This window comes from Argiope bruennichi, chromosome 7 (genome assembly GCF_947563725.1).
Source record: "Argiope bruennichi chromosome 7, qqArgBrue1.1, whole genome shotgun sequence".
In the NCBI taxonomy this organism is placed as follows: domain Eukaryota; kingdom Metazoa; phylum Arthropoda; class Arachnida; order Araneae; family Araneidae; genus Argiope; species Argiope bruennichi.
Window position 1 is genome coordinate 108164711 of NC_079157.1, and position 19699 is coordinate 108184409.

At 32.6% G+C, this 19699-nt stretch overlaps 1 protein-coding gene across 2 annotated transcripts in view; it reads right to left on the reverse strand.

Annotated features, from left to right (window-relative positions):
• The window catches only part of LOC129975220 (nuclear receptor subfamily 2 group F member 1-A-like), a 110468-nt gene that overhangs the window by 67643 nt on the left and 23126 nt on the right, over positions 1–19699 (reverse strand). For both annotated transcript variants that reach the window (XM_056088217.1, XM_056088218.1), the window contains exon 2: positions 16934–17461. In XM_056088217.1, the coding sequence (XP_055944192.1) occupies positions 16934–17461 (528 nt within the window). The remainder of the gene's footprint in view (positions 1–16933; positions 17462–19699) is intronic.

The window sequence follows — 19699 nt, forward strand, 5'->3', positions numbered from 1 at the left end:
CAATGACATCCTATAATAAGTTTACTCCAACAAGAGATCCTGCCTCAGATAAGAATCTGAGGGATGCCACTGAACGCAACAGAACTTTGGAGGTCAAAGGATAGAGTTAAAATATCGCTAAGATTTTGTAGATACGGTTGGCAACACTCGGCACACGTGGAATTTGAGTTACGGGCAAAGCCGGTAGCATTTATCGGCAGGGAGCGTTTAAGGAGACAGTTTAATATGAGGAGATAGCAATATCATTCAGAAATTTGCCGACAAGAAACAGCATTTCGTAAAGCAGGCAGGCACGAGTTCCTGGAATGTTATCACTGGCAATGAATTCGTTCGCCATGTTTCGAACCATGAATCACGTACTACAGAAATAGGTGGTAGTAAAGATGCAATTTAAGTTGTTTTAGTGATAAGCAGACGAAGAAAATAATGAGTGACTCAGTCATTACTCCGGTATATTTTAATTTGTAAGATTCATAAATTATTTATAGTTTGTTTTTTAGATTATTAAGTATTGGCTATTTCAAAGCTATTTCTGTCACATTTCTTACTTTACATCTGTTTTTTTTTTTTTTTTTTTTTTTTTTTCCCTCTACTCCTTGCAATTCATTATTTTAGTAACTCAGAGAGAATGAGAAGAGCTAGAGAAACACTAACACTATATAGAAACGATATATATAGTATCAATAAAAAGCACGAACATAATACAATACCTTCTAGAATACTACATAATCAATACCATATTAGCATTCAGTTTTTGGAAAAAGAGTTTCTTATTTACGCGTATAAGAAGCTCTTCACTAAAATAATCGTTTTACTAAGTGCTTTCACAAATAATCTTTTATTGAGTCAAAAGATAGAGTCGTACCCTGCATTCGAAAATAGTTTTCCATCAAAAGGGAGATACGACTTTTAAAATAAGATTCAAAAACATTAGGGGAAATTGAGAGAGCTATTTTTTTTTATTAGAACAGGCAGTCAAACTTCATGAGGATGAATTTCGTCAAATTTCAGAACAAAAATATATGAATTTCTTATAAAGGCCCACATACCAAATTTCATCCGTCTAGCTCAAGGTGCTTTTGATTTATCGTGTTCACAGACAAACATGATTCCAAATGTATGTTAGTCTTACTCATAGTGGAGTTTATTGATATGTGAAGATACATTAAAATCCAGAGATCGAATTTTTTTGGACGATTACGGCATTTTCTTTATCTTTGTATAATTCATATATGAGAAAGCTAAAATGACACAAAGTGAGAATAAAAAGATTTGTGGGTTTTAGCATCAATATTATAGATTTATTTCGAAATTTCATATCTAGACTGTCACTGAGAAGAGATTCAAAATGCACGTTCCATTTTTTTCAATGTATTATGAAACACACAAACGTAAAAAAAAGGGCATTTTATATACAGTATGCGATTATTTAACAGGTAAAATCGACGAATACTATAATAAAGCCCAGAGATTTTTTTCTTCGATATTTTAAGAATGATCTTATTTTGTGTTTTCGTTTGATTTATTATTGACCAGAACTCGAAAATATTCAAATTAAAAATAAGTATAGTTTAAATTTTAAAACATAATTCTTAGGGAATTCTTCTCCTTCTTCTTTTTCAGGTATAAGACTGACTTAAAAATCAGTAGCTCCGATCAATTCAGTATAAAAGTATTTAGAATGTGTTAAAAAGTTTTATAACTATTTTGTAATTCAAAATTAAATACAAAATGTTCATTTTTTTAACATTCAAGATACCGAAATCAATTCTCTATTTAATACTCTCAATTAAATACTTTTTTTTAAATTTCTCATAAGATATATTAATCAAAATCTGTTCAATCACGAATTAAATTAAATACAATAAAAAAATACATAATTCTGAAGCTTGAATGGCGTAATAAGAGCCCTTAATCTTGTATTGTCAAAATACAAGATATCTTGTATTACGAAATACAATACGTATCCATAAAACCTTATGCGGCCTTACTTTTGTAAGTCAGTAACAAATACGGGGAGAACATCTCTACTGGTTTGGGGACAATATTCGTAATAGACGCAAAGGTGCGACAAACTTTCTTGCGATCGATCGATGATGTCAAACATTCAAATCACGGGACTCACGTCCGACTAACCCCTTAAAATCCCTCTTCAAACACCCCCTTACGACATCGAGGAGGGAGGAAGGCGAAGACTTGTCGAGATCCCAGCAGAGTTGTAAACTGCATACACAAAACGTCAAAAAAACCAGGCGGACAATTGTGATGCCAGTTTACGCCAGGGTAAAAAAAAGTACCACATTTTTTACATCATATGTTCTACAGTTATTTTTTTTTTTTCCTTACCCTTCCTTAATGTTATGTACTTCCACGGATTCAGTAAGATTTCGGAAAAGGTCTGCGGTTTGAACATTTAAGTGTTCTCCGAGTGTAAAACGGAAGGTTTTAGCGTTGGCTGAATTTTTTTTTTTTTTCCAGAATATTTCCCTTTTGCCTCTCTGTGACCTGCGGAAGACCAGGAAAAGTATTCGAATCGCGTTGTTTAACAAATCACGCGCAAATCCTTAAAAAAAATCGTCAGTCTACATTGTGTTTGGCCTGTTGGCATTATCAAGCAGACCGAGATTTTACATGTCACGAAACGGGTGTACACTCAATGTATATAAACTAGGGAAGAACATAAGGCAGTGGCAAATTTGACAGTAAAAGTGAGACAGGGGAGAAAAGAAGTTATCATTCTTCGTAGACCATAAAAGAAATGCGCTGATTTTTCCTGGTCGATAAATTCTAAATTGTTAATATTCAGGACTTAACTTTTGATTTAATTTTAATCAAGTCCCATTTCAATAAATTCATCATTTGCGTGTAACCCATATCTCCTTCTAAAGCATTAAGCCGAATCCAAATTTATCATATCTATTTAAGACAAGAGAAAGAAAACGTTCACATTTATTACGTGCAAAAATGAAGGAAATATTCAATTAATCAGAAATTAACCCAAATATTATGTTTTGCCAAACTGTTCCACAAAAAGCATTTTTAACGTATCTTCATTTTATACCATCCCCTCTATCAATGAGAGTGTCAATTTACATAATTTTACATTTTAATGTATTTTGAGATTAATCATTATAGTAATGATTGCTTTTAGATTACTATTTCAGTAACTTTATAGATATTTTTTATAAATATTTTTACTGAAACTAATGGATCAATTAACCGAAATATTGCCATTTTGCCAAACTGTTCCCCACCAAACATTTTTATATTACCTTCATTTTATATTATTCCCTCTTTCAATGAGAGTGTCAATTTACATATTTTTACATTTCAATACATTTTGAGCTTAAACAGCATATTAATGATTTCTTTTACATTATTATTTTAATAACTTTATAAACATTTTTTTTTTTTACTGAGACACCTAGCTGAGCGGTATGTACCTTTCTACATAATATTATTTAAAAAGACAGTTAACGTTTTTGTAGTATCATATATTGTAAAATGTAACGAAACGATACAACATTAATTATATATGGTAGAATGTTAATATTATTCTAACATTTTATAATTTATGTAATTTCAATTTTTAGTAAATACATTTAATAGTCAATTAGGCTAATGGTGTTTTAAAATCCATATATCTATCTATCTAGGCAGCCAGTTAATCTGCCTAGTCTAAAATTCGCTAATGATGCAGTGATAAATTTGTTGTCATTGACCTCATTGGCGTCTTGTTAATTGCTTTTCCTGAATAGATTTTTAAATATATATATATATATAAAAAAAGGGTCTTTCAGTATTAAGCTCATATAATGACATTTAATTTTATTGATTCACAAAATAAACATTTCCATTGCATATTCTAATAATTTTATTAACATTAAAAGTTAATATTATTAATATTAAAAGTTATTATCAATAGTATACACTTCATATTTAATATTACTGTGTTAGAAGCTCTTATATTCTCCGTGAGTTATAAGTCTTAAATGACTTTTAATTTTGTGGTAGTAGTACTAATATGAGCATTTCTTTTAGATGGGGAGGGGGGGGGGTGCAAGACAAAACTTGTTTTTCAAAAGAAACTTATTTTCGAAAATCATGCGATATAATAACTCATGGTATGTAAACAAAAATCACTACCAGTGACAGAATAAAAAATTGGCTAGCTTATCAGATCAGAAAAAATAAGTATAATAAAAAAAAGCGCTAAAAACATCTAGTAGGTTTGTGTGTGGTTTTTCCTAATATCGTTTTATTAACAACAAATAAACACAGATAAATCTCGCACTTTTAAAGTAAACTGAGGGTGTTAAAAGATGTACAGATTGGATCCCATCCGATTTTACCATTTTATTCGCTTTTAAATGATAAAAAAAGGTCCAAGGGCAAAAGCTGTTTACCCCCTCCCGGTATGAATTACTTGTAAATACCACTGGAAAAAAAACCGTACCGTTTTTCCTTCGATAATAGGGGGGAGGGGGGAAGGGAGTAAGGAAAACAGAACAAAAGAAGGGGGCGAAGAAAAAGGAAAAAGTAATCAAATTCAGTTCATGACCGAAAAATCATTACGGGGGCATAACCTTCCTCCCCCCATAACAAAAAAGATTAAACCATTCAGTGTGTTAAAAAAAGAAAAAAAAATCTCGATATAGATTAAACGAGAAAAAGTGGAGAGAATATATATTTTAAAAAAAGAGATTCTCTCACATGAAGAAGAGAAAGGAATAATACAAAAATGGCAGTATTAAATAAATACAAAAATGAAATATGAAAAAGAAAAACCCTAATATTCAGAAGTGTCGGGACTTTTGACTTTTGGAGTTCACATTAACGATCTGCGAATAGTTGTAAATGTGATTTTTTTTCCTTCTTTCCTTTTTGACTTTTGTGTTGTGTGGGTGTTATTCTTTTTTTTTTTTTTTTTTTTTTTCGTTTAGCAGAAGCGGCAGCTGACAATTATGCTGTGTGCGAAAAATGGAGAGCTATTTCGTAGAGTAAGAAAAAAGTCACGGATACGGGTAATTACAATGTGATTTTTCTAATATGAAAAGCTTATAATGTAACAATTTTTTTTTCCAACGCAGCTTGGAAATCAATGCGGTAATAAATGTTAAATTACACAAACGCCAAATAATTTAATTCTAACTAAGAATTTGAAAAAAGAAAATACATTTAAGCGTTTTTTTTAAATAATAAAAAACAAGGAATTTTCAATTCGGAAACAACTCTAAATAAAAAATATGTGCCCAAATTTCAGAGAAATTAATGTTAATTGAATGAATGGAGAAAAAATTTCGCTTCTCTCTATTGCATAAACAATCAAGTGATGCCTTCGATGAAATTTAAACAAATAAAATAAAAAAGATGAAAATCCTTAATGAAATATTTCAAATCAACATGTTTTCTTAGTTAATTTTGCTTTCTAGTCTTAAGAAAATGTACATTTCAATGTTTCCATTCTGAATGGATGTGGACAGAATCTTTTAAAATTATATCATTAATACAGAATCAATATCTAATGATCAAGGTTCAAAGATTTAGGAAATCTTGATGCAGAAAAAAAAATCAAAAGCAACAAAATTAAAATTATTCTAATAATTCTAAAGGACTTAAAAATAAGCTATTTTAGAATGGACTATTGAATCTTTATGTTCTTATTCATTTAAAATAAGGAATTATTTAATGTATTGTTCTTTAACCGCTTAACTGTTTTGCCCGAGTGCCATACGTGCATCGATTTGTCGAATTTTGATAGTTGTAAGGAAAAAAAATAAACCATTCATAACGATTATAATTCAATATTAAAATTACTTCAAATACATAAATAAGTCAAACAATCAATGAATTTCCATTTGAATCAAAATAAGAAAATATTCCCAAAATAGAAGGTGTCATCTTATTAGACAGTAAAGAAAATAAAGCAGTTAAGTGGTAACTGAAACACTTGAACCACTTAGTGTTAGAACTTCTTTTAGTGTTTGTTCACTCTCCCGATTATTCTTCGAATTATAGCTCCTCAACAGGTTAGATATTAACCTGTTTTGGTATTCTAAAATCATTTCCGATATCTTGCTGTTACCATAAGAGATTTTATAGCACCAAATATACTCGATTCGTAGCTTTCGTAATCAAAAATTTTCGACGAACATATTCGTTTTCTGGCTAAATTACAACTTACACCAAATTTCGTTTCATTGTTTTGTTATCAATATTCTTTTTTAACAATGCAACCAACCAGTTCTTCGTTCAAGACAAAGAAAAAAGAAAGAAAGAAAGGGGAAATAATAATAATAATAAACCCAAGAGAATTTTAACCCCTTGTTCTATGAAAATGAATATTCCGATTTTAATTGCATTATAAGTGTTTAAACATTTGAATTCTCCGCCTTTCACAAACCTTTTTCATTTTCATTCTGAAATTCAACTGTCAAATCTCGTGCATGATTCTACGCCAAAATTTCCATATCTATATGTAAAGTAAGCAATACATGAAATATGTATAGGGAAATGCATCGTCAGTTTAAAGGTCTATAAAAGTTGTATTAAATATCTTTATAAATCATTCAGTGAAACTAACACAATTAACAAAATACAAAAATCTTGGTATGATTAGTGATTTACAAGCCCTCTTACCCCTTACCCCTGCCCTCTCCCCCTAAAAAAACTAATTATAATTTACCCTCCAAAAAGACATTTTCAACTAAAATCAACGAAATAAGGAAATCACATTACATATATATATACTGTGAAAGATATGGGAAAATATACAATGCAGAATTCATTTAGAAACAAAAATTTCTAACAGGCGATATTTCGGCGCTGTTGAACGAAAATGCATCACAAAGAACATCCGTTAGTGGATTCAGAAAATGGCTTGTTAAGTACATGAATTGTATTATCATTTTCTCAAACAATAACTGGAGGTTAAGAACTAAGAAACCATCGAATTGAAATACTTCGTGAAAACCTCTCTGCACATCAGCAAAAAATTAATTATAAAAAAATTCGAGTGTTAAAAAATGTGTTTACAGAAAATGATACATGATTCATTTAATCAGTATTAAGCTCCGTTGTCCATGTTGGCATTTCGAATGCGTTAATCTTCAATGAATACAAGATATTGCATTGGCGACTTCTGTTTTTTTTTATTATTTCGTGTTCGCCTTTCACGTTTTCTACATAAAATTTGCTTCCATTCCGTTCTAAAGTTAGAAATATTTAATTAATAACAAACGTCTCCAAACAAGGAAATATATACTATGGCAGCATTGTAATTACACATCCGCCATTACCAGGTTCACTTGCAAACTACAGAGAGGGGACAAGATCCAAGCACTAAACATTCCACAGACCATTGAATGACGCGATTTCAAAACAAAAGACACGATTTCTCATACCAGCAGAAAAGTAGCCACAATTAATTTCGAGAAAAGGTCGCCCACGGCTACAAAGCATGACGCAAAATAATCCTGTCATTTCAGATGCGAAGGCGATTAATTTTTAGTGGATCCTTTTTTACAGAAAAACAAAGATACCGTAACGCATCTTTTTTTCCTCCTTCGCTTTAAAGCCATAGTAATCATTTTTAAAGCGGCCTTCTTCACTTTGCTTCTTTATTTATTAGTTCGGATAACTTTTTTCTTTCTTTTTTATTTCGAAAATCCAACCAGTCGTTTCGTTTATGCTTTTCTGAACTTCCGTGTAGATGAGAAGTTAGCGTGTTTGTAAACTTTGATGCGAGACCCATAAGATGTAACCAATGATTTTGATGTCAGATGTTTATTTTGGTAGGTTTTTCTTTTTCCTTTTTCTTTCGACATCGAAGAGTAGGTATGTTGGTATGGTCGTTGTTGTTTTTAAAAAAATCTGCCTGTTTATAAAAAATTTGCAAAACAACAAAAACAAAAAAAATTCTGGAAAACTTCTAGACTGATTTAAAATATTGTGTAAACTGAAATGGTAAAATCTTTCCTTTTTTATTAGCTTTTACTATAAGCGCAACACAGACCTAATATTCACCAATATGTACAAAGAACATTATGATTAAAGTAAAGCGCGAACACAAAAAAGTTTAACTCTACGTTCTCTTATAGATAGCATTAAAAATCAGGAAAGAAATTTATAATTTTTTTCGATACTAAAAAAGTTAATACAATCAATAGGAAGATAAATGTTTATTAATTAAATAAAAGATAATAAATTCTGTATAATGCTACCGATTCAATTAAAACCATAATGTAGCAAGGAAATAAAAATTGTAAAGAAACTAAATAGAGATAATAAAGAAAATTATACGATGGAGTACAACAAAGCATATCGTAGATGAAAAGTTCGCATTTTAATAATGCACATAGATAATGCGTAATTTAACACATTGTATAAAACATTTAACCGCAAAGAAAATACTTCCATTTAGTTCTTAAAAAATTGGAAATAAATCAAAGGATAAATTTAACATGTTTTGCTTCTGGTTTATTTTAGATTATCACTTTTATTTAACGCATTATTTTACAAAATAACGTGCAATTTAAAACTACAGGATATTTTTTATGCATTGAAATGGCTTCGCTTTAAATTATATGATCTAGAAAATGTTTCCTGTAATCACAATTATAAGATAATTAAGATATCTTTAAATTAGCTCATGCTTTAAATCTCAAGAATTTGTAGAAACGTGGTTATGTATTCAAGTCAATAAAATTTTTGCACATTTCACAAAGATAATTTCAGAAATCTTGGTGTAGTAAAATATTCTATTATCGTATTCATTTTCTGTCTTTTGGAAACTCTCTTTATAGTAAATTCATCATAAAATTAAAGATCATCATCATATAAACGTTAATTTTATTCATAAAATCGGTGTACTGAATAAACTGGGGGAAAAAATCAAATGTCTTCCTGATTTAAACATTTTTATAACAAACATAAATCCAAAGTTATACCTATTTAAAAAAAAAAAATATTACTCCAAAGAAATGAATTCATTCACACTTTTTTTTCTTCCTCATTTCTTTCAAAACGTTTTTTACAGTTTTCGGAGCGAGAAACTCTAATGGCAGCTTATGATTTCCATTATCATTATTGTGAAATAATTGCATTACGTTGTTTTTATGGTAACCCATTGACCATCACACATATCGTTAGCTTGCAAAAACTGTATATCACAGAAAGAAAAAATGGATATCCTAGAACAAAATTTCACAAGACTAGGAAAACGAAAATAATAATAATAATAATAAAAAGTACACCACAGTCACGATGTAAAAGTCACGAAATCTCATCAAAAGGCCCAGCCCTTAAGCGTCCCCAGCGCTCGCGGCCCTTACTGACTGCTTGTGATGAAGGACAACCAAATTCGTGGTTGCTCAAGCCCCTAACAGGAGAAAAAAAAACAAAGAAAAAAGCAGCCAAGTTTCAAGCAATATGAACAAGAATACCAGAGGAAATAATATCCTCCCGTGCCTTACACGAATAAAAGATAAAAAAGAATGAAAAAAAAATCAAAGGAACCTTTTTTGTAAATTGTTTTTACCCTTTCTCTTCTTCTCTTCGTGCTGATTCCGCTCATAGTGAAAAAGGAAGTGTCTGGTTTTAATTTTTAATGGTGGCTTACAGTTCGAGATAAGCCCGCAAGAAACGGCGGCTGCAAGTCTTTTTGTTTGCAGTGGCTCGTTTCCGCGGGCAGTCCGATATCTCTCTAAATAATAACATAGTTATTCTTTTTATTTGTCTGAAAATTATTGCACAGTTACTGCTTACGGTAATGCACATGTTTTGAAGTGACCAAAACAACAGAGTGATTCAAAATGAATGTTCAATAATTAGGAAGAGAGACCAGGAGGACAAAACAAGGCAATATTTACATACAAATACGAAATCGTAATTATAGCATAGGACCGGTAGTGGTAATAGCGCCCCCAAGGATAATAACCGGACCTACAGTTGGGTCCGTTGAGCTAGTGTTGGCCCTCATCGAATACCTTCATGCGTAGCTCAGAAAGTGTAACAAGACCGTAAACTCTAGTCAAGTTCATTTCTTGTATTATTAAACTCATAGATACACTGTTATAATGCCATATTTATATTTCCATGTATGATGTCCATTTAAAGTTACAATCTTAGGCAATGGAAAGCAATAATAATGTGAAAAAATATATCTAAATCGATGTAATACACGTGTTTAGAAATCCAACAATTAAAATAATGAAAAATATTGTTTAGAAAATAATTAAAATATATTTTTAAAGCACAGAAAACTGAGCAGAAATCAAATGAGTACCAATTAAAAACTTTAATTTTAAAATAATATTTTAAAAAAGGTTTTTGTTCAATAATAAGCTCCAAAGATATGTAATAAAAAAAGATAATAAAATTTCGACTAATTTATAGTTAAAAATTTTGAACAACTGAAATTTTGAAAAACCCTTAATTTGTAAGCACCCACTACCCTAGAAATAGCGGTATACCAAATTTGATAGATTGAAACAAGGTCTCGGCTTCGGAACCGGAGGGTTTCAGGTTTGTGACCCGATTCCACCGAAGAACCGTCGTGTAAGGGGGTCAGTTGCACGTTAAATCCGTCATGACCAAACGTCCTCCCGCTGGTGTGGTGTGGTGTGTAGAGGGGGGTGCCAGCTCAGGTGTCGTCCTCGTCATCTGACCGCGGTTCAAAATTACGAGGTCAGTCTCAAAATAGCCCTAGTGTTGCTTCAAACGGGACGTTAATATAATCAAACCAAACCAAGCCTTTAGAGAATATTGGACGATTTTTTTTTTATCATGCCCGTCGCAAATTACAAATCATATGAAAATCTATACACACTATGAGATTAAAATTTTAGATAGTGAAGAAATAATAAGACCGTGGAATTTCAAAGAAAAAAATCCTATTTCTTAATGACTTAATTGTTTTGCTTTTTACTTTCTCATATACGAAGTATAGAAGAAAATGCAATCGTCAAAAAATTCGAACTCGAGATTTTGACGAATTTCCGAGTTTCAGACCTCAATGAATTCGAAAAATACATACCTGTCTGTCTGCGTACACGATAACCGAAAAATGCTTTGAATAAGCAGAATGAAATTTGGGGCTTACGGCCAAAATTTGTAGATTTCAAACAAATTTTGAACGAAATCCGTTCACAAAAAAAAATCTGCCTGTCTGGCTGTTTGAATCTAGCTGAACTCGATAACCACAGAACGTAAAAGAATAGGTAGACACAATTTAGTACGTTTAACATCTAAAGTATAGAATCTTCTCAAATTTTGTACTTCATTGATAGTCTACTGATCTGTATTTCGCATACATATAAACGCAATGACTTATATCAGTGAAATTCGGTATATGATCTTGTTGCAGTTCTGCATTAAAGATTGGCTTGAATCTATCGGAAAAAGATGGCCAGAATATATATTCGCACGATAGATTTAGTAAAAATGAAATGCAAGATTCACGTCAAGATTTATATTTCGTAACTATTGTTCAACAATGCTATGAAAAGTATTAGTGGCATTTCTCAAGGTTTACTACGTTTATGCGTTTGGAGGGAATAAGGCCTTTGCTGGAGAATATGCGAGAAAGTTTCGGGGAGACCAATCTTGATGGTTTTATTATTTAATTAAATAATATTTTCTGTTTCGGGAATGTTCTCTTTTATTGTTTCAATAAAGAATTCATAGAATATTTAAACCATTTAAAAATTATGTATAATTTTTTATCGGATTTATAGCATATTTGAATAATTTAATTTTAGCCTATATATTTGAGAAACGATAATCAGATGTCTGTATGATGCACGGGCACTCTCCGATTAAAGGTTTAATAAAGATCTCAACCGGCTGATGGTCAAATCTCTGATCAGTACTGGAGAGGTCCTTGTACATATTAGATTGCATCATTTTATTTGAGGCTGGTGTGTGTAAAATATGAAGTCGGGAGAGGCGTTTGGAGAAGGGGATGCTGGCTGGCTAATGTCTCATCCAGATTACCTAACAAAAGTTCACGCCTCCAAAGAGCCCTGTGTTGCTTCAAAGTGGAATTTCAAGATAACCAAATTGGTTCTTGGTAATAAGATAAGTATTTTCAATTGCATATAATACTGTTAATAAGCCAGAGTCCTGGCATAGAGGTAGCGCGTCTTCCCCGTGATCTGGGCTTCCTGGGTTCGAGTCCCGGTTCGGGCATAGTTGTTCTTCATCTGTTCTATCTGTGAGATGTGTGAATGTGCCCCCCTGTAAAAAGGGGTTGTGCAAGTGAATGTGATGCGTGAGTAGCTAAGACGTACTGTTGGAGAGACGTACTGTACGTACTAAAACAAGAGATGCTCCCTTTGCTTAAAATCGCTGACTTTGTCAGTGAGCTTGTCCATGGCAAGTGCCATTATAAACAACAACAACTGTTAATAAATAATAGAAATTAAAGCATATAACATATAACCATAAAAAGTAAATATCAACTATCAAAATTCATTAGACAGACATGATACATTCTTGAGAGAAAAAAAACAAACAGATCTTCATAAAATAATAAATTGTGCCAAACAAACATTAAAAAGTAAAATAAGCATGATTTATTTAAACAATAAAATGAATAAATTCATATAAAAAATGCTTGATGTGATAAAAATATTGTAGAAATATCACATAAAAGAAAATTAATTGATCTCAAGAGTGATAAAACTCGACTCCAAAAACGCTGAAAACCGCATTCTCGCGAAAATGCATCATGTCTGATTATAATCAATGATAGTTTTATTTTTATAATCGGATATAAAATTGCCTTAATCTTTTTAAAATACAATGTTCAAAAAATGCGTAAGCTTTTCTAGCTTTACGGAAATCCAGTCAGGTTCAAGCGCCCATGATCTGAATGAATATAAGGCATATATACTGTCCATTCAATAACCATTTTTAACCTCAAAGACGTTGTCTGAATGAATATTCTTCCAATTAGGGCGTTGCTGTTTTCACACACAAGCATTTACCGGGATGCAGAAGAACTGACAAACTTAATCTGGGATGGGAAAAGAAGCCTGTTTGTTTTAGGCGGCGTGAGAAAAGGCAAATCCAGGCCAGCGACAAGTTCGACTGATCGCTGGACATTAGGGAAGAAGACGGCTTTCCCAAGGATTTTTAAAACATGCCGATTAGAATAAAGAATACTTTTTATAATCCATTTCGTGTGGAGAATCGCAATTAGATGCGCAACCTTTAACATGAGGAACTGACAGATCTCGGTTGCCTTTTTTAGCACATTAATCAGCACGGGTAGCATGCAAACTCAGGAACTATTAATATTAAGGTCCATAATGAAAGACCACCTGTTGTTTCTAAACAGTTAAATAAGGTAAACCGGTATTTAATTACCTGGTAATCATTATATCGCTCATATAATCAGATGAAGAATAATCATAATGAAAAGGTGTTCTCATACAGATGCAAGATCGCAAATAATCGTGTCACTTGATGTAGTTAAGATTTGAATATTTATTTAAAGAACAACTTAAATTGCTGATCACAAATCTTTTAACCAAATATATATATATGATCCAAAAAATTTTCCTCAATTCCAAGTGTGCACAAAGAATGAGATTAAGCCATTTTAACTCCAGAGGCATTTCATGTGTTAGCAACCTTGTTTGATCAGGGATGGACGCGGGACCTATTTGCAAATCATATTAGTCACATTATTTTTAGTGAACTTGTACTCCAAGGTTTTCCCTCCTCTTTTTTGCACATCTTCAAATTTAAAATCAATTAAAAAATAAACGCAATCTTTCTTGGCGTATTTTTATAATTTTTTTTAATGAAGCCTATCCCCCCCCCCATTGTTCCATTTTTAATGAATCTGTTTGTGCAGAATTTTTATTTTCTCTACTAATGGTGCAAAAATAAAGTTGAGTGAAAAAAAAAAGACCTGGAAGGTTAATGTAACTAACACTTAAAAAGATCAAGCAGTAATTAAAAAACAAACAACCGTAAGCATTAATTTATTTCAGATTTAATTCGAATCATTTTTTAGATTCTAAGGATAATGAGCTAAAAAATGAAAGGGAAAAAATGTAGCTTTCTTAAATTCTTAACAGTTTCGAGCCTCTTGTAATGATGCCCAAACTAAAAGTCCTTCGCCCTATGCCATCTTTGTTATACCATACAACTCAAAAGAACCAAGAGAAAATTGTAATTGAATAGATGGCCAAACAGTTTCTTCATTTCCACTTCTTAGAGAAAAATCCTAGCCCAAAGTTTAAATGTATTAACGTCCCATTTGAAGCTCTAATAGGGTTGTTTTGGAGCGGATCTTTTAAATTTGAGCTGTTGTCAGATGGCAAGCACGCCACCTGAGTTGGAAACTTCCTCTCCAACCTTAAGCACTACATCACTGGGAAAATTTTTTATCTCATATAGATTTAAACTTGTATTAAACCCACTTATACGACAGTTCTTCAGTGGAATAAAGCTTCGAACCTGAAACTGTCTGGTCCCTGAAGCTGATAACTTGCTGTCAATTTACCGCGGCTTTTTAAATGTTGAAAGAGCAGCTAAGTAAACTCGGATATTTTATCAGATAACCGGAGGAATTGTTTTCATGATTGCTGAATAAGGTGGCTGACTGATTTATGCTAAAACTGCAGAACTGAGAGCTCGCAGAATGAAGTCAAAATCTACAGAACTGATGCTCACTTAATAAAAACTACAGTTTGTTATTGCAAAACTATTTATGCCTAAAGGAAGGCCTACTAGGCCTACACAAATGCTAATAACTAAAATTTAGATAAATACTGATATTTGAAAAATTTTAAGGGAATTTTCGAAATAGTCTTTAGTTGTTTATTAATTGCAAAGAATTTAACAAAAGTACATGAAGTCACTATTATCAGGATCAACCAAGAATTGAGATTCAGTTTGACTCCTTCTCATATAGTGACACGTTCATCGAATTACTAAATTTTTAGTTTCAAATCTGCAATTAAGTAAAAACATTAAATAATTTAAAATGCAAAAATCACTTAGAAACTCTCCAAAATCGCAAATGCTCTTTATATGATTATAGGACTTAAAATGATAAATATTCCAAAATAGGACGTGAAACCTAACTAGGAAGTTAAGTAAATTCGCAGATCAAGGGGTTAAGAAATCCTTAAGCAGATCATTAAAATGTAATGTTATTCATTTTTTTTTTCAAATCTTTACAAGAAAACAGTAATACATTTAATTACAAATGCAATCATACGAAGTAAGCAGGCTGTGAAAACAGAAGGATTTCTAATGTATAAACATATGCGATACTTCTACGATCGTTATTTCGTTGATCAATTGATTGCATGGTCAAAGAAGCCCTTCATACAAGAAGGGGAGGGGAAGTCTCAGCAAGTCATTTTCAGTTTTACTGATAATTAATTATATTTAAAAAGTAATTCATAACATTACCGGTCTGTTTTACAACAACAAAATTTGGGTAGGACCTCGTATTTTTAAACCATGGATAACCTGATAATACCCGAGATAAGAACTTATTTTTTTTAAATCAAATATTGTAACCAATTAATAAACATAAGAAAATTTACAAGTAGACGAACTTCAAATGCACTAAAGTTTCCTAATAACAGACTTGCAAATTTCTGGTAACGAAATTGAAAGTTATATTATCAAAATTTTGTCGAAGTGTAATCCTCTATAACATTAAGAAATGCATAGTGGTTAGTAATGTGATGGTTATTCAGATGGAAACATAACGCCAATGTTTTGTTAAGAAGACAAAACTCGGTTAGAAATGGGACGTGCCGAAATATATCTTGGCTATCTTGCAGACCTACAGAGATGGTCAGAGAGAGTTACAAAGTCATGTCATATATAACTATTAAACTTTTAATACTCATTACATTAATTCGCACTGTTCTATTAAATGTTTCACGTGATTGTACCAATTAGAGAGTATGGAATTCGTATAATAACAAATCAAATTCAGATTATTCAGAAATATTATCATAAGTTCAATGTTTAAAGAAATTTTGGCAAATGTAACACAATAGATTGAGAAAACTTCATTTGCAGACTTCGTGTGAAAAATATCTAAAAACTGAAAAATCTATATCTAAAAACAGAAGATAGCGAACAAATTAAATAACCATTGTATTATTTAATCTCTATCTCAGTACATGGGAAGTTTGCTGATTTTCGTACCAGAACGTAGAGTTTTATGGTTTGAGAGAAAAGTTAGTTTTTTTTTTTTTTTTTTTTTTTTTTTAATAAATGACTGGCGACATCTCCATGGCAAGATAGAATCTCCAATCTATGAATTATATACAAAATTTTGAAGGTTTCAGTTTCCAAATTGTGACAGACTTCAGCGTGTCCCCATCCTAAATTCCCATTTAACCCATTATCTGAGGATTTCATGGACAAAAACTAACTGTTCACATTGGACCAGGGGATTTTTTGCCAATTTCATTTGGCAAACAGAAAATAAGAGTTTAGTAAAGAAATAAGGATAAAGTGCTTTCATAGAAGGGACTTCTCGAATAAAAGAAACAGGAGTGCTCTATTTCTTTGCTTTGCTTTCTTTCTTTCTTTCTTTCTTTCTTTTCAAAAAACACTTTTATTTTCGATGTTCAAATTAATTTTGACTATGTTCAAGAAAACTTTAGATTGGGACTTTTATCATTAGACATTTCTTCCAGATTACCTCGTGCGTCACCACCACAAGCTCATGCTCCTCATTACAGTTCTACTTCGAGTACATCTTCAGACATTAGCCTATTCTTCAGAATACTTTAAATATACAGAATAAGTGGCCAGCACTAAAGCCAGAGCTGCAAATTCAATTAATATTTGAGACATTTTAGAGTATACATTAAGCATTCCATGGGCGTTAAACGTTCATGGTGTCACTTAATATATAGAAAAATTGAGTAGAAAATTTACTCACCGGTGGTGAAGAGGACGATGGCCTTGAGGCAGCTGTACTCAGCTGCATCCACATGTAGCGCTTTCAGCTTTTCTACTTGCTCTTGGAAGATTCGGATGTGGTCCATGAATGCGACCACTCTGTCAGCGGCCATGGGGCTAGCATGCAGTCCGGCCGCGGCCAGCAGGGGCGCCACATGCAGAGGCATGGAACACTGGGAAGCGTTTAGCACAAATAACTCGCTCCAGACGAGCCTGAGCAGCGCCACCTGGTCGGTTACTTGAAGGTCAGGAAAGAAAGGGATATTGCGGGCCCATTCTACAGCACTGAAGAGCAGTCGGGCGGCCAGCTCGCAGATGTTGTCGATGCCCATGATGTTGCTGGGCTGCATGCACTGGGCATACCGGGACGGCGGATAAGGTTCGGCCCGCAGCAACAAAGAGATGAAGCTGGATAGGTAGGAGTGGCCGTTCAGAGCGTCGCCGTTGGTCAGTGGGATCTGTCCGGGCAGGGCATGCTGACTGGGAGGGACCCGCCCCCGCTGGACAGCTGTGGGACAAAGAACACATCTTGTAGTGCCGCCCTGGCACAAGTGACAAAAGTAACAGGACTGCATTCAGTCCATTGGTGCGCAAGTGTCTGGCTCCTTAGACATAATGACCAAATACCAAGAATAATTCAGTTAATTCTTAAATCAGTTTAATTGCGAGCTCGATATCAAATATGGAAATAAATCTAAAATTCCACTTGAAGTGTCAAGGGAAGATTTTGAAAGAAGAAGTCATAAAGATACTAAATTAATCGTGCCTAAAAGCCATGTCCAACAAACATCGCATGATTAAAGCATGGGTTTTTGTGATAAAAGCTAAAAATAATTTTTTAAATTCAATGTGTTTTTTTTTCTTTCATCAAGATTTGATCTACTGTTATCGTAAATGGCTCACGCTTATTTCAAAAATTACAGATAAAAATAAAACTAAATATTCTATGATAAGAGACTATTTTTTTTCTATATGTAGATACCAATGTAATGTTGAAAAAATCATTTTAATTTCATTGCTATAATTCAGTTTTTATATAAATTGTTTTCAAAATTTTCGACTTATATATAAGTGTTCTATCTAAATATATTTAATTCTTTATCTCAGTTCAAAAACTTAATAACCTCATCAATTCATCATTTAATATCTTCTTTAGATTATATTCATTAGCATGAATTATGACAACTAAATTTTCTATTTTAAAGAATTTAACTTAAAATAAAGGCAAATTATTATAAGACGTTGCAACCAGAAATTTAAAAATTTATTTTAGCATCAAATTTTTTATTTTCTTCCTCTAAATCTCTCACTATGTCAAAAAACTTTTTAACGAAAAAACGTTTCTCAAAAACAGATTTTTCAAGAACACAAACTATGGCGCCTCAACAAAATTCCAAAATCCCTTTTAACGCAGAAACAAAATTACTGAATTTAAAATATTTCGGAACGAGTCCAGACGGACGGATCCCTGAGAATTATCAATCACTGCAGGTGCTCCGAGTCACCTCGATGGAGCAACACCACATGCCGAAGATCAGGCAGAGCCGTTGTAGGGAACGGGTGTGGATGACAACAGGAATGTGTCTCCCTCTGCGACGAAGATCATCGATTAATCGGCCAATAATGAAACGATAAAAAAATCGATGAAGTCGAGAGAAAATCTCCGTTTGAAGAGAAAAAATGTCCTCAGAGGGAAAAGCAGAGAGCTTAGCGGAGTAGTTCGGGCGGCAAACTGACTTGAGGAGGGGATGACTGACTTTTTCCCATCGCCTGCGTTGGAACGGGTGCGCGCGCGGAAGAAACTTATCGTTTGGCTCGGGGAGCTGCGAATGCACAGACGCGGGACAGACGACTTTTTGTTCTTTCTCTCCTGTGACTACAGAAACTTTACAATTCGTCTAGTAATTTCGAATGCTTAATTTAGGTAACTCGCCTGCCAGTACCATAATAGTATATATTTCATCTAAATCAGTCTGTAACAAACCGACAGCGAAATTTTGCAAGACAACTTGGATTGACGCTATGATAACTGAAACTCGGTAATATCCTCTCCTGCATAAAAATTGTGAGCTTTATGAAAGGTCGTGAACCCCAAGAGAATTCTGCACATGAGCGTACATGTCATGTATAGTGAAGGAAACGAGTACGCTTATCTTTGAACAAATTCGAACACTTATTTTCGGATCGATTGAAATAAAAATTTAACCCGGTGCTGCAATTTTTGTAACAGACTCACTTACCACACCGTATTTATGTAAGTCGTAGCATTTTCGAGCAATCGAGTTCACATGCATGAGAGGGCGCAGATCTCACAGACTCGTTGATAGGTTCGATTCAAAATTCTATATTAAGTTTTCTTGCTCAAAAGGTTTTTCAGTTATAGTGTTCACGGATAGACATAATCACAAAAATGTATGTTTTTTTCACCCTCGGAATAAATGACGCTTCCAATATTTCCCTCTTACAATACTTTTTATGTATTTTTTTATACGAGAAAGTAAAAAAGTACATTTAATATAGCTGTTGGTAAATATTAATGAAATGTCTTATGGAGATGGTTTTCTCATTTCTGTTCTTGTTTCAATGCATTAAAAAGGTGTTCATGTTCATACATTAAAAATGTATCGCAAGCCAAAATTGCGGAACTGAAAGTATATATTACATTATTTGGCAGCAAAATCCATAAATTCAGTCCTTGAAACAAACTCGAGCATTTTAATTTATAAATTCTGACTCCAAAATAACC